This window comes from Balaenoptera physalus, assembly GCF_965194825.1.
Source record: "Balaenoptera physalus genome assembly, contig: HAP1_SCAFFOLD_2112, whole genome shotgun sequence".
In the NCBI taxonomy this organism is placed as follows: Eukaryota; Metazoa; Chordata; class Mammalia; order Artiodactyla; family Balaenopteridae; genus Balaenoptera; species Balaenoptera physalus.
In genome coordinates this window covers 62017-76637 of record NW_028124693.1, presented here as the reverse complement: position 1 = coordinate 76637, position 14621 = coordinate 62017, and the positions used below count along the sequence as shown (strand labels likewise).

General features: G+C 50.2%; 1 protein-coding gene across 1 annotated transcript; it reads right to left on the bottom strand.

Moving 5' to 3' along the window:
* Nucleotides 1-3434: 3434 nt before the first annotated feature.
* On the bottom strand, nt 3435-5955 carry LOC309654140 (transcription factor SOX-17-like). The gene is made up of 2 exons (XM_082478794.1): nt 5334-5955; nt 3435-4747 (listed from the first exon to the last, which is right to left on the bottom strand). Exons 1-2 carry the CDS (start codon nt 5638-5640, stop codon nt 3816-3818), a joined length of 1239 nt encoding a protein of 412 aa, XP_082334920.1. The 5' UTR covers nt 5641-5955; the 3' UTR covers nt 3435-3815.
* Nucleotides 5956-14621: the final 8666 nt, after the last annotated feature.

Here is a 14621-nt window from a genome sequence, read left to right as displayed (position 1 = left end):
TGGCATCCAATCTGGATATCTCAGCCCATGAAATGGTTGGATTCCTGCCTCGTGACACACTTCTCAGGTACCTCCAAAGTAAAGATGGGGTGGGAGGGAGCAGGGGGAAGCAGTGTATTCTTTATGTATTTGCGCCCAAAAGAAAACCATTAAAAACTGAGAGAAATTTAATCTTTTTAAAAGATCAGTCACCAGCTGGTACCTGTGGTCACTTCATCCACGTCTGCTTGAGGAGAGGAGTCTATGCATCTGGTGACACCACATCATCCAACCTGAGTCAAGTTTGACATTCTGTCCCTCACTTTAAAACTATTGCTATATCTGACAGGACCCAAAACTCTTTTCCTGATTTTTTCCACCAGTGCCCACATTCCTATACTTCAAAATAAGAAAGGGTCATTAAGGATAAAACCAATGTCAATAACCTGTTGCTAAGTTAACAAAGCTCCCCAGTACTTCCTGGTTTACAACAACTATCTTTTTTTTTTTTTTAAATCTCTCCCACCTGTGAATTGCCTGCGCTCGTCTGGGCATCTGTTCTTCTGGCCTCTCCTGCGTTCCAGTCGGCAGGATGGTCGCAGGAGATGGGAGCCCTCCCTTCGCAGGCAGACGAGTGGTCTCTCCTCTCCGTGTGGTCTCTGCACGTGGTCTCACCACCTTGGTAGCTGGACTTCCTATGCAATAGCTCAGGGCTCTTGGGAGTACAAGAAAGAGACTCTGCCTAGGTTTCCTGAGGGTTGGTCCTGGTTGCCGGCATAGCCTCACTTCGGTTGCATTCTATTGGGTTAGAGTAGCAAGTCCAACCCAGATTAAGTGTGGGAGGAGTTGATACAAGGATGTAAAAACCCAAGGTAGGGAGATAAGCCACCACCCACCAACTGCACAAAGGAAAAGACCGTATCTTCATCTGGGCAGGGCATCACAGTTGCCTTTGTGAGAGGGACGCAACCCTGTGTTCCTTGATTCAACTCAGTAACATGAGAGGATTCTTGAGATGTCCCTTTGTGTTTTCAAATAAAGGGAAACTACCTTTTTGCTACAACGCTTGAGTGCCATGCTTCCCAACAAACCTTCTCCATCAGGGCCTCTAAACCTGAGGGCTTCGGATTTCTACAAACTTCGGATGAGTTATGAGGAGTCATGAATTGCCTAAAACTATGTCTAAAATATTGCACGTGTGCGTGTGTGTGTGCTCCCTGGGAGGGCATTCCTAGCTTTCCGTAGACTATCATCCAAGGCGAATTCAAATAAGCATGACAACTAAGAGTGCTTACAACTCAGGAGAGCTGCCCCGAGTTCCACCTCCTGACATACTTCTAAAGTATCTCAGAAGTAGAGATGGGGGGAAAGCAATGGATCTTTTATGTATTTGTTTCCAAGGTAAAACAAAAACCAGTCACTAGCTGGTACCTGAGGTCTTCATCTGAGTCTGCTTGAGGAAAAACAAGGGATGGATGACATGCCTCTGCCTCCAAGAATTATTGTGAGGACTAATTTCCCTCCATTGGGGGTTAAAGGCATTGGAAATGCTGAACAATTTTAGCTTATTTTCCCTCGTTCTTTGACCTGTCCCTGGTGAGCAGTTAAGAATGTAACGTCACAGGACTTCTTCCCCCAAGCACTTTTTCTCCTTTCCTCTTTACCCTGTGTATCTTCTGAATTATTTTATTTTTGGCCGCACTGCACCAGCACTCAGAACTTGCCCGACCAGATATCGAACCCGTGTCCCCTGCAGTGGAAGCACGGAGTCTTAACCACTGGACCACTGGGGAAATCCATATCTTCTTCACTTTGTTGAGAGGCAGCAGCAAAGGATACAACTGAGTCTCCTTGAGCCAACCAAGTATGCACTAAAATGCCTGGTGTGAACTGAACTGGCGACACAGCCTTGAACCTGAGCGAGTGAGGTACCTCTGCTCACTTTATCCACCAGGAATGTAGGAAGCAGAACCTGTCTGGGGTCAGAGGAAGAAAGAATGGGAAAGGCTAGGGTACCATAGGCAAATAAACTGGATTGGAGGATAGCCAGAACCTGGAGTGAACGTTTTCATTTCAAATGTTTAAGGTGACCTCTGTTACGCCTAACAAAATAGACTTACCTTTCCTCACTGAAACCTTCATCCGAAACATTTCTAGGACCCCAGAACCCTTTGTAAAAACACACGCCCTGCCATTCTTCAAGAGAATCCAGCCAACCACGTCAGCTCAGATAACCCTCAAGATAAATGCTTTAAGCCATCTTCCTACCCCTTCCTTTTCTCTATAGCATTTATCAGCATGGAGAATGAGACAGTTTCTCACCACCAGAATGCAAGTTCTCCCAGTGCCCACGGGTACACCCTGCACAAAGGAAAACAAATGTGAACGAGTATGTTGTCAGAACTTGCAACACCAAGCTTTCACCATGTACACGGCAGGTGAGGGCTCTGTGCCTCCTTGCCTCACTTGCAAAATGGGGAGAATTGCACCTAATCTCACAGGCTCGATCAGGCTCAAATTCGGTACAAAATGGCACTGACGAAACACCTGGCACAAGAAATGCCCATTACAGGTCGTCTGTACCCATCCATTTATGTCTCATCCGCAAAGTGTGATGGGAAGGGCCACAGCAATTAGCGCTGCAGCAGCGAGCAAGGCTGACCTGCTTCACAACCTGTGACTCAGTTTCTTCCCTGTAAGGGCAAGATAGTGATGCCCTAGGACTGCAGCTATAGCTGCATTTGTAAAGCACACTGCCTGCAAATCATCCCTGTATCCCCCCCCACACCGCCCCAAGCTTAAGAACTGCTGGTGCCAGGACCTGCAGTGGACCCTGTACGCAGTTTATAGAAAAATATCACATTGAAATGATAGCTACTAAGTTTCATTAACAGCTGAGGTCACAATGCACATTTTAGTTTGATTAGTTCCTGTGACTCCTTCAAATTATTTTTAACCCAGCAACACTACTTCCCAAGGTGTAGATGTGTGATGATTGGTGAGTTCAGTATTGAGAGGGAGTTTAAAGACTCTTGGTGAAATACAGACAAGAAAAAAGACAATCCAAAAGCCTCTTTAGTCAGATCTCAAGATTCAACAAGAAAACCGAAATTACCTGGATGTTCTCCTCTGATTTAGAAAGTGATATACTAAAATGGAAAATATTTAGAGTGTTACGATTCACCATTCCTTTGTAGGAACTAGGATCACTTGAAATGTACAGTAGGCTCGTTCTGTGAGGTTTTTTTCCCCTAGCAAAGACAACCTGGGACGCCCAAATGTTCATCTGAGGGCTTCTCCTTCAAGGCATTCAAGTCTACTACTACAGGAGAATGAGAAATATACAGTGACTATATATTTAGTGTCATCATTAAAATGTTGCTAATTCTATTAAATACTTAACAGAGATCTCAAAAATTGGCTTCTGTGACAGAGGCGCTAGCAGAGTGAAAAAGTAGGATTCCAGATTTTATTTATTTATTTCTTTTAAGATTGAAAAAACACACCCGGGATAAAATTTCTTAGATCAATAAAAAGCTTCGAGAAACGGAGCGAGTTGTTCCGGGACCCACTGAAAACTGGTGAACTTGAACTTGGAAATGGGGTTTTGACAACGCAACTGTGGGAAACAAGTGTCTGAACCAATCTTCAAACACCACCTCACATTTTTCTCCCCCCAAGTGTTCGAGTGGCAGACAAAATAAATTACCATAAATTATACGCCAAGGCAACTTCAAAACAACATGACACGACATGAGGCTGAGGATTTCCTTAGCTCCTCCAGGAAGTGTGTAACACTGTGCTTCTGGCCTGCAGGCTGGGTCGGAGGGGGCCCGTCAGACGTCGGGGTAGTTGCAGTAATACACCGCGGAGCTGGCGTCGGACACCACCGAGGAGATGGCCCCGTGGCTGTCCGCCAGATTCACGCCGGAGTCGTGTCCCTGGTAGGGGAGCCCCATCTCGGGCTTGCACACAAAGTGCAGGTACTGTTCGAATTCCGTGCGGTCCACCTCCCCGAGGAGCTCGGCCGGCTGGCCGGGGTCCGCGCCGTCCCGGCAGGGCAGCGCCTCGGGCGGCGGCGACGGCTGCCCCGGGCCCGGCGGGGGCGGCTGCGGCGGCATCTGGAAGCCGCGCCCGCCGCCCGCCGCCGCCGCCGCCGCCGCCGGCGAGCCCATCGCGCCGTAGTACATGTGCAGGGCGCTGGGGGGCGCCAGGAGGCCCGGCATCGCGGGGCCCGCGGGCTCCGGGCCGAGCCGGGCGTGCAGGGGCCCGGCGGCGGGCGGCTCCGGGGGCCCCGCATAGTCCGCGGCCTGCGCGTAGCTGTAGGGCCCGGCGGCCGGACAGTCCCCGGGCAGCGGCGCGGCGAAGAAGGCGGGGTCGGGCTCCACGCCGTCCAGCGGGGACGTGTCGGGCGTGGGCAGCGGGTAGCCGTCGAGCGGGGGCGCGCCCAGAGCCTGGCAGTCGCGGTAGTGGCCGCCCATGTGCGGGGGCAGCAGCGGCGGGCCCGCGGGGAAGCCCTGCTCGGGGAAGGGCAGGCCCAGGCCGTCCATGGCCACGCGGCCGCCCTCGGGGCCCAGCGCGGCCGCCGGCGGCTCGGCGAGGCCGTGCAGGAAGCCGCCCTCCACCCGCTTCAGCCGCTTCACCTGCTTGCGCCGCCGCGGCCGGTACTTGTAGTTCGGGTGGTCCTGCATGTGCTGCACGCGCAGCCGCTCGGCCTCCTCCACGAAGGGCCGCTTCTCCGCCAGCGTCAGCGCCTTCCACGACTTGCCTGCGGGAGCGCGGGAGGTGGAGAGGCGCGCGGGCTCAGGGTCGGAGCCCCGCTCCCGGGCCCCAGCCGGTCCCACCGCCCCCGCCTCCGACCTCGGATTGTGCAGCCCGGGGAGGGAGGGGAAGGGGTCCAGGTGAAGGCGGACGCTGGGCCTGCGGAGGCCGAGCACTCGGGGAAGACGCGAGGCCTCGGGTGCCTTCGCGTCGCCTCCTGGAAGCGGCTTCCCGCTCACCCGCTCGCGGCCGTCCGAGGAACCGAGAGCGTCCCCACCCGGGCGAGGAGCCGGGGGGACGGGCGCGACCAAGGCAGCTCCGCGGCAGGGTGCCCTCGCCGCCACTCCGACGCGCGGGGAAGCCGCCTCCCGGAGCCGCTGGACCCGCGCCCCGGCCACCCGGGGAAGCCGGGCGCCGAGGCCCAAGGCCGTTCGGAGACTCGGAGAGCGGGAAGCGGGAAGGGACCGAGGAGCCCAGGGCAGGACGTGGCGGCCGCGCACCCCCGGCCTCCGCCGGCGCCAGGCCCACACCCCCTGAGACTCACGCAGGCGGCTGCACGACCCGCACTCTCTGGGTCCCGGGCTCGGACTCACCCAGCATCTTGCTCAGCTCGGCGTTGTGCAGGTCCGGGTTCTGCTGCGCCAGGCGCTTGCGTTCGTCCTTCGCCCACACCATGAAGGCGTTCATCGGCCGCCGGATGCGAGACTCGCCCTTGGCTCGGCCCGCCGTCCCGGCCGGCGCCCCGCTGCTCGCCGCCGCCTCGCCCTTCATCTTCATGTCCCCGAGGGGACTCAGCGACTCGGCCCAGGGGCAAGGGCCCAGCCCGGCCATCACGGCGGGCAGCGCGCTCCGGGGCTGGCTCTGCTCGTCACTGGCGTACCCCGCATCCGGGCTGCTCATGGCGCTCCAGCCCTGCCCCGCGCCCCGCGACCCTCCGCCGGACACGCCGCCTCCCCCGACCGGGGGGAGGGAGGGGGTGGGGAGCGAGAGAGAGAGATGCCCCGCGGGCCGCTCGCGCCCCCCGGCCCGACCCCGCCGCCGGCGTCCCTGGCAGATCGCAGCCCCGGCGCAGCCAGCGTCCCCTCCGGCCCAGTGACACTGCGGGCGCCCCTAGGCCGCGGGGCCTTTTCTGCACAGACGTGGCCAATGGAGCGACGGGGGCGGGCCGGGCCGGCGTCGCTAGGCCCACGCCCAGCTCGCCGCCCAAGTCCCAAGTCCCAGCTCAACCCCACGCCCGCCCTTTCCCCTCCCCCGCCCCGACCCCGCGCCCAGGGCTACACCTGCCCCCGGGAGAACTGGCTGGAGCCGGGCTTAGGCGCCATGTCCTCCCCGACCCGGGAAGGGGGACTAAGGAAAAACTTTCCGGGGTGCTGATGGCACTGCTGCGCAGAAGCTCTTGGCCCGGGCAGTTCGGATCAACACGCGAAGCATCCACTAAACCGGGAGCTGAGGGTGTCTCAGCGGTGGGTGGCCTAGCCCTCTTCCGAGAGCCCTACGGACGTCTTCAAACTGAACAATACTTTCTCTTCCCAAGGACTCAACGGGCTTGTTGTCCTGTATTCAAAATGCTATGTCCGAGGTAAATGCTACTTTCTAAGACAAGATTACAAACGTCATTGCGAAGAAATGAAAACCTTTATCCAAAAAGACGAACCAACCCTTGAAAATTTGTACGTGAAATGTACAGTAAACTTAACAAAGTTTTCTCATATGTGTTCAGTAAAAGAGGCAAGGCTTAGTTTTGATTTCTAAAATGTGGTAAAGACAGCAGTGATATTTATCTAAATGCCTGCCGATTAGAGGAAAGAAAGCAACTCCTGAGGAGCAAAATAACCGTAGCTCGGAGGGTCAGCTTGAGGTGGTGACCCTCACAGATAACTGGGGGATTCCTCTATGTTTCTCTAGACTGCAATGGAAATCTGAATGACCGTTAAACTTCTGTGTCAATCTGAGAAACCTTTTGAGTGGGATTTGTAAACAAGCCCTTATATTGCTCTTTTATACAGCACACCATCCCTCCAAACGTCAGCAAACTAGTTTATCCTTGTAACCCTATGAGGTAGAGGCTATTATATCTTACAGGAGAGGAAACTGAGGCACGGAGAGGTTAAGGACCTTGCCCGAGATCACGGAAAGTGGAATTCATCTCCAGTAGTCTGCCCTCAGACTTGGAGCTCTTAACCTTTAAGCCAAGCTGTTGTATTCGTGTACTTGTTTGTGTATTGCATTGTTTTCTACAGCAACGAACACAGCCATTCCTGCATAATTAGATAACTTTGCCAAGAAACCAATATATCAATCTCTACAAGAGACTATGTTTACTGTGAAGGGGTGATGAAAAACTAGGGCTTACAGCCGGGATCTGGGAGGTCAGTGCTGCAGCTTCTAGTGTGATATTACAGCGACAAGTAATCTATCAAGTCCGCTTGTTAGTGGCATTCATAAAAACAAAGAAACAGAAACTTTGAAAACACTTGGCCTTCGGTTTCTCTGACTTTGCTATTTCTCCAAAGAACTTCTGCACACTTGTTTTAAGCCAGCTTGAACTCCGTGAGGATCTGTGACGTTGGCTGCCCTCCCTCACCTTCAGCGGCCAGAAAGGGGTTCTAATTCCTGGGCCGCTGAGATTCAGACAAGAATTTAAAAAGTAATCTGCTTAAGGAAATAATAGAGAGGTGTTATTTTTAATTGGTGGTTTTGAAGCAATTGATAATCTTAAACACATTTAACTGATTATGTACTTTTCTTTTAAGAGTTTATTTTTCTGAAAAAGAAAAATATGGGCTTGAAAATTAAGCAAGACTGCATTACAACTGGTTATCTGATAAGGAAACTATAGAAGTAAAACAAATTTATTACGTAGCGCCTGGCTCCTTGATGTTTTCTTGGTGATCTTCTCTAACTTTGCTGCAAAGTAATATCTTCTCAGAGATCTCAAAGCAGGACTTTCTATCAGCACAAATGTTTTTATGAACTAATAGGAGTTTTCTTAGAATAGAGATTGAAAACCAAACAAAAATAATCTCTGCTCGAGAATATATTTTATCTGTCTGGATGAATCTATATGACTAATTCCATAAAAAAATAACATAGGGTACAGGAAATACAATCCACGTGTGAGTCCAAAAAATGTATATGCATGGATTTACCCTTGTACACCTTCTTCGTCCTCGTGTTCCTCCTCGGAACCTCATTGCAGGGAGAGGTGCCACAAGGGTCGAGAAAGTGATGGGGAAAAAAACGGGGGGGGGCAGTTTTCCCCATTATTATTTGCACTTGTTCCTGGAGACTAACTACTGATTTTTCTTGGGTAAGATACTGAGAATTCAAGTGAGAGCACAGGAGCCATAGGATGGAGCTGGAGCTACAGATTTCAGCGCCCCTCCCCCTACTGCTTATAACACCCTCCCTGGGAGTTATGAAGTAGCAATTTACTTATATTTACAGGAAGGAATTGTGGCGCCTTTCCAAGACTAAGCCCGTCTATACCATACCGTTACCTGTATCTAACCTCTTCTGATCCTTCACTTGTCATAGATTTGGGGGGAGCGCGTTGGGGCCGGCGGCGCCGCAGACCGGTCTGCGCAGTGTGTGGACTCTTCTATTTCGGTCCCTTTACTAAACGCGGTGTTGGAAGTCGAGCTCGGGACGTTATCAGAGCCAGCCACAAATGCCACATGAAAAGCAGCAAACATCCGGAGTGGCTTCCTGCGAGCCTTGCTTTTCTCATCACGAGAGATTTACGCGGGGGGAGGGGGGCAAACAAGTGCGCGAGGAAGAGCCGTGTACACGCGGCCGGCCGGGCGCGCCCGCAGTGCACGGACCGAGATCTCTGGGCTCCTGGCTACTAATGGCACGCCCGGTCCCCAGGCCGGACCCGAGGCTCAAGGGCTGGGCGAGGACGCGACTAGCGCGGCACGAAGCCGTGCCCGTTGCCCCTCGGGGCCCGTGGCCGGCGGGCGCACAAATGAACCCGGGTAGGTGGCGAGCCGCGGCTCGGACCCCTGAGTGACCAGGCACAGGCCGGGGGTTTCCGGCAGGCTTTTGTGTTTCGATGCTCGGGAAGCGGGAGCCGGACGAAGGACACTCCGGCGGCCGGGGAAGGCCGTGGGCACCGGGGCAGATCCGGGTCGGCTCCGGAGAGCTAGTGCGCGGGAGCGGGGAGGGAGCGCGCGCCGCCGACGCCGGCAACGGACAGACAATGGTGTCCCCGGAACAGAGAACAATAATAAGGCCTTTGCGTTTGAAGGTCGCGCGCCCGCGGCGGCCTCCGGGAGCCGAGCGGCAGGCGGCGCGCGGCACGCAGCGCGCCCGGGGCTCCGCACCGCCCAGGTAGGGCCGCGGGCCGGCTCTGCGTACCTCGCGCGTCTCCTCCCCGTCCCCGCGGGTCCGGGATGCGAGGTCCAAAGTCGCGGGCGGGATGGGAGAGGTGGGGAGGAAGGAGGGCCCGAGAGATCGCGGCCGCCGGCTCCGGCCCGGGAGGCCCCCGAGGGTCGGAGCCCCGCGGACCCCGCATCTGGCGCCCTACCCTGCCCCTCGGGGCGCCCGCCTCTCCCGCGGGGCCGAGAGTGTCTTTGGGGACGCTCGCTCGGCACGAGGATGGGAGGCGTGCGTTCTGCTCCCACGCCCTCTCCCACGCCCTCCGCCTGCATCCCGCCCCGGCATCTCGCCCTGGTCCGCGGACCCCCTCGAGGCCGCCCCGAACCCCGCCCCGGCAGCCGGCGACTCCTCGACCGTAACCCTGTTCCCGCTCGGCCCCGCCTGGGGTTTGCACAGGCGAAGCAGGAAATGCGCTGTTCCCGGTGCACTTTCCTGCTCAGAAAGTAGTCCGCGGGGGTGTTTCTTATATTCTGCACCCGCCTCCCGCCCCAGCTCGGGTCCCGGGGTTGGAGTGTTGGCTCCTTCCCTTTATTCCCCGACGTAGGGAACCTCAGACTTCTGGGGGGAGAGGGCGTTGGGGGTGAAGGAAAGGCAGCCCAGCTCGTCCCCAGGACAGATTACAGCCACACACTGGCTTGCTCGTCCCCTCCATCTCGGCCTCTCAACTCTAAAGGGAATTTCAATAGCGGCTTCTGCGCACCCACTTCTTCCGCCCTTCCCACCTTCCTCGCACCCAGAAGAGGCCAGGGCTTTCCTTGTAGAGTTGCGTCGTCAACTAAGCAGTCTTATCAGCAGCATGTCCATTGTGAGCAGAACACTTGCAGCCCCCCCCAGAGGGGAGCAGACACGGCCCCTGCGTCGGAGGAATGCACCGCGCGGTCCCATTAGCCTTCCTCTCTGATTGATTCACGTCCAGCCGGGGGTTCTAGGCCCTCTGTACCGCAATCATTTGTTCCTGGCAAGTAAAGGTGATCCTGACATCAGTAGGCCAAGCGCTTTGAGATATTTTTTTCTAGTAGAAGTACTGTAATAGGTGGCCTTTCTACCCTGGAAACTCTGGCTTGCCAAGTTTCTCTTGTCAGCAGGGCTGGATTTTGCCAGGTGGTTGGTTAGGGCAAGGTGTGCATTCTGTGATCATGGAAATGATCAAAGTGAATAGGTCATAGGACAGGCCACTCCTGACACCCTCATTATCCACCTTTCCGTGCAACTTGAACCACAAGCATATCAGATTTTGAAATGGTACCCGAGTTGGCTTCCAAGGTTTCTAAACAGGAGAGAACATATTAGGAATCCTTGCTGGATTCCTCTGCAGTCAGTGTTTGGTTGACCTCTGTTACCTGAATGTTCTTCTATGCCCATTTCTTAACCTTGCCAACAACTTTGTCAACACTCTTTAACAGCCTCTTTATTTTATTTTATTTATTTATTTATTTATTTTATTGGAATATAGTTGATTTACATGTTGTGTTAGTTTCTGCTGTACAGCAAACTGAATCAGTTATACATATACATATATACACTCTTTTTTAGATTCTTCTCCCGTATAGGTCATTATAGAGTACTGAGTAGAGTTCCCTGTGCTATACGGTAGGTCCTTGTTGATTATCTCTTCTATATACAGTAGTGTGTATATGTCATTCCCAATCTCCCGATTTATCCTTCCCCACCCCTTAACAGCCTCTTTATTTCCTCAAGCACACACAGTCCATTGGCATGTAATAAATGCTCAGGGATACTATAACGGTTGTCTTTGATCCGGTCATGGGGTCATCTTCTTTGGAGGCAAGGCGCTAAGAATTATCTCCATAAACCTCAGTAAAGACTGTTCTCATCTAAGACACATCTGTGTAGACATGCGGTCATCAGACTTCAGACCTACCCTATTCTCTCTCATCCTCTCCTTCCCCAAGGTTCAGTGTCCAGGCACTAAGCACCTGAAATTTCTCCTCTTCTGAGGTTTAACTCAAGTCCTCTGGCTTTTCTGAACCCACTCAGCATGGAAGTCCACGCCAAGAATGTACATGGAATTTTTTTCTTGTGGCTATATGCATAAATAAATTTCTATCTTTGGGGAACTTTTCAAAAACCAAACCTTTAGTATTAATTTGTTTGTAATCATAGATTACAGTTTACAAAGCAGTTTCATGTACGTTAACTCGTCAGAGCTTCACGACAGCCCTGGTGGTAGGCAGGGCAGCTTTTGTTATTATCCCCATTTTTCAGAAGAGGAGATTGAAACTGAGAAAGAATAGGTCACCTGCTTGAGGTCACATGACCAGGATGCTTGCACCACCTGTTTGCCCTTGCTGTTAACACTGGTGGGCCTTGTTTTGATTTTCTTTCCATGCCATGCCTGTAACCAGTGAAGGACCTGAAGGGGTTTGTAGGAACCCAATAAAGCCAGCAGGTAGGTAGCGATGGATTAAGGACTCTTGGCACAGAAACTTCCAGTGTGGTTCCTAACCAGGTCACAGCTTAATTTTTTTTAGCAGCAGAGACACAGGGCTGTAACAAGAAAGCACTTTCATTTAGAAGATCTATAATTAGGTATTGTTATTAGATCACATAATCTAAGCCGTAGATGACATCTCATTTAATTTGAGTATTATTTTTTACAAATTCTAATTCAGCTGAAAAAATGAAAACAGTTCAAAGTTATATGGGGATAAAGTTCAGATATAAGGAAGTTTAGGTCTCTGAAGCTCTGCCCCTGTGCTTCATTCAGACTGAAAGAGATGTAGTTAATTATACCAAGTTGTGTGGTCTTGTCACATGTTTAAGATCTATGCTGTTGGTCTCCTCTAGATGTACCGCTGACCAAGTCTTTGGGTGCATAAAAACATACACGTAGCAGCTAGGTAAAGTAAATTCCTCCATTCATAATGTTGTTTGGGAGAGAAATGGATGGCAAATATTATCAATTCTATTTTATGAAGTGGAAAATTGAGACACAGAGCAATTGGGTAATTTGATTAATGTTTTCAAATCAGTATAAGAGACAAGAGAATCATCTATTCATTTACCCAACAAATAATTCCTCAGCACCTGTAAGTCTGCGGCTCAGTACAGCACGGTATATTAGTTATGAGCACAGATTTGGGAGTCAAACTGCTGGGTATCGAATCATAGTTCTGCAGCTTACCAGCTATGCATCCTTGGACATATGCTGCACCTCTCTGTATCTCCTCTGTAAAGTGAAGGGTAATTATAGCAATGACCTCAGAGAGTTTTATGTGGATGAAACGAGTTAATTGCTCATTAACTGCTTAGAATAGGACCTGGCACATAGCAAGCATTACCCAGGTATTTAATAATAAAATAAAATTTAGATTAATGCATGCTAGCATATGAAGACATATTGGGCGAATAAATAAGAAAAGGCTACTGTGATACTGAAGGTTAATGCATTGTAACAAATAAACAAATGTTTTCGAGGAAAAAAATTAATGGAATTTTTTTAATGTTGTGACATCTATGATAACTAGTAATAACTAATGTTATCATGCTTTAATCAAAATTATCTGTTACACTGGCAAAAGCTTTTCAGAGGTCTATAAACTATTGTGCATTTTCTAATTATATTTCAATGTCAACATTTTTACTTTGGTGGTGACATAAAAATCTTTGTTTTGTGCATGTCAACCTTCTAAAACTCTGTGAAGACTGGCCAGGAAACAAATACATAGAATTGTAAAGCGTTCGGTATTCCATTAAAAGATCTTTGAAATGCAAAGACACCTTGCAATGAGCATTTAACCTGGGTCTGGCTAGGTTCTTCTCCTAAAGGCATAGAGACAAAGTCCAATCGTGATAACTATGGCCAGGACTCGTGTTTAGAGGAAGACTAACCCACAAATGGACAAACCTTGCCTCGATCTTTCATTGTGAAAAGATCCCAAATTCTAGTCTTGGTTGTTCAGTAACTTACTGCCAGGTAAACTGCCAGTCACTTAAACTGTCTCACCCTCAGTTTTCTCAAAAAAGGAAGAAGAAGATGCCCGATCTCTTCCCAACTGTTCCAGATAAAGAAGAGAATAAATAATCACGACGTTTTGCAAAGTAAAAGTGCTCAGTGAAACTGGGCTAGTGTGTGTGTCTGCAGATGTCTGGGTGTATATGCGTTTAGAGAAGATTCTTTGTACAGAAAAAAAAATAGCAAATTGAGATAAAATGGAAAGAGGGATTGTAAAGAAGACTGTACTGCTCTGGGTTATAATGGAATGCTGCTGTTTTGAGAGCAAAAACTTTTTAAAAAAACTACTGCACAAAGGGTCCCACCTTTGATCCAGGGCAAACCAGATTCTGTTTTTATGAACTAAGGCTATAGATTTACTGAATAACCATTATTTTAGTACATATAGGTTATTTCAGTGGTTAATTTTTTTTTCTTTCTTTTTTTCCCCAGTGGTTAATTTAAAACTGAAATTTGGAGACAAATAGACAACCCATTCTTTCTGACACTTTCTTATGAGGTAACATTTCCTTGGAACTCACCTGACATGTGTGGAATCTTAGGGTTGAAAAGAACTGCATAACCCATCCCTGCTTTTCAAGTTCTGTAAAATTATCCTAGTGAGAGTCTGGAAACATGGGAATGCCTTACACAGGAAATATCACATATTACACTAATATATCAAAGCGCTTGTTACTCATACAGCTATGTAAATACACAGCATTCTTTTTAAATCATTTATTTTGAAATAATTTCAAACTTATAGAGAAGTTGCAAGAATAGTATAAAGAACTGTTAGCACCTTCAGGGAGACTCTCCAATTTCTTAGCATGTTACCACTTTTGCTCCATCTCAATCTAAAAAAAAAGAAAAAAATTCCCCACATTTTCGCTCTCTCCTTTTCTAAAAATATGTAAATGGATATAACAATATAAATACGTAATCATATTTATCATAGAACATATTAACATATGCCGATATGTTGTAGACACTACATAAATATGTAATACATCTATATAATATGTTATCTCTTACGTATTAAAACATGTGTATGTATGTCTGTATGTGTGTCGTTAGCCTTTTTCTGAACCATTTGAGAGCAGGCTGTGACATGGTGTCTCACTCGCTCTAAATACTCCAGAGAACACTCTCCCGTTTAACCAGCCATCACATAACCAAACGGGTCAGGAAATTAACATTCCTACCACACATCACTACCAGCTGAGCCACTTGCCCAATTCAAAGTTTGCAAGCTGCTCCCACAAAGACTGTTTCTTTCTGGTCCAGCATTCCATCCAAGATCGCACATTGCCCTTAGATATCATGTCTCTTTCGGTTTGCATCTGAAACAGTTCCTTTATGATTTTAAAGAGTGAGGGGCTTTCGTTCCAGTGGGGTCCCAGGACCAGTCTGTCTGGTATGGGCTCCTGCACTCTTGGCAGGAAAACCACAGAAATGGTGGTGTGCCCTTCCCGGGGCATGATAAGGGAGGCTACCTGTCAGCCCCATCATCACTGTTGAGTTAACCTTGACCACCTGATCAGGT

Coding starts and splice junctions, on each gene's coding strand:
- LOC309654140 (XM_082478794.1), bottom strand. CDS start 5,640: ATGAGCAGCCCGGATGCGGGGTACGCCAGTGACGAGCAGAGCCAGCCC. Junction 4,748..5,333: donor CGAGCTGAGCAAGATGCTGG/GTGAGTCCGAGC, acceptor GCGCTCCCGCAG/GCAAGTCGTGGAAGGCGCTG.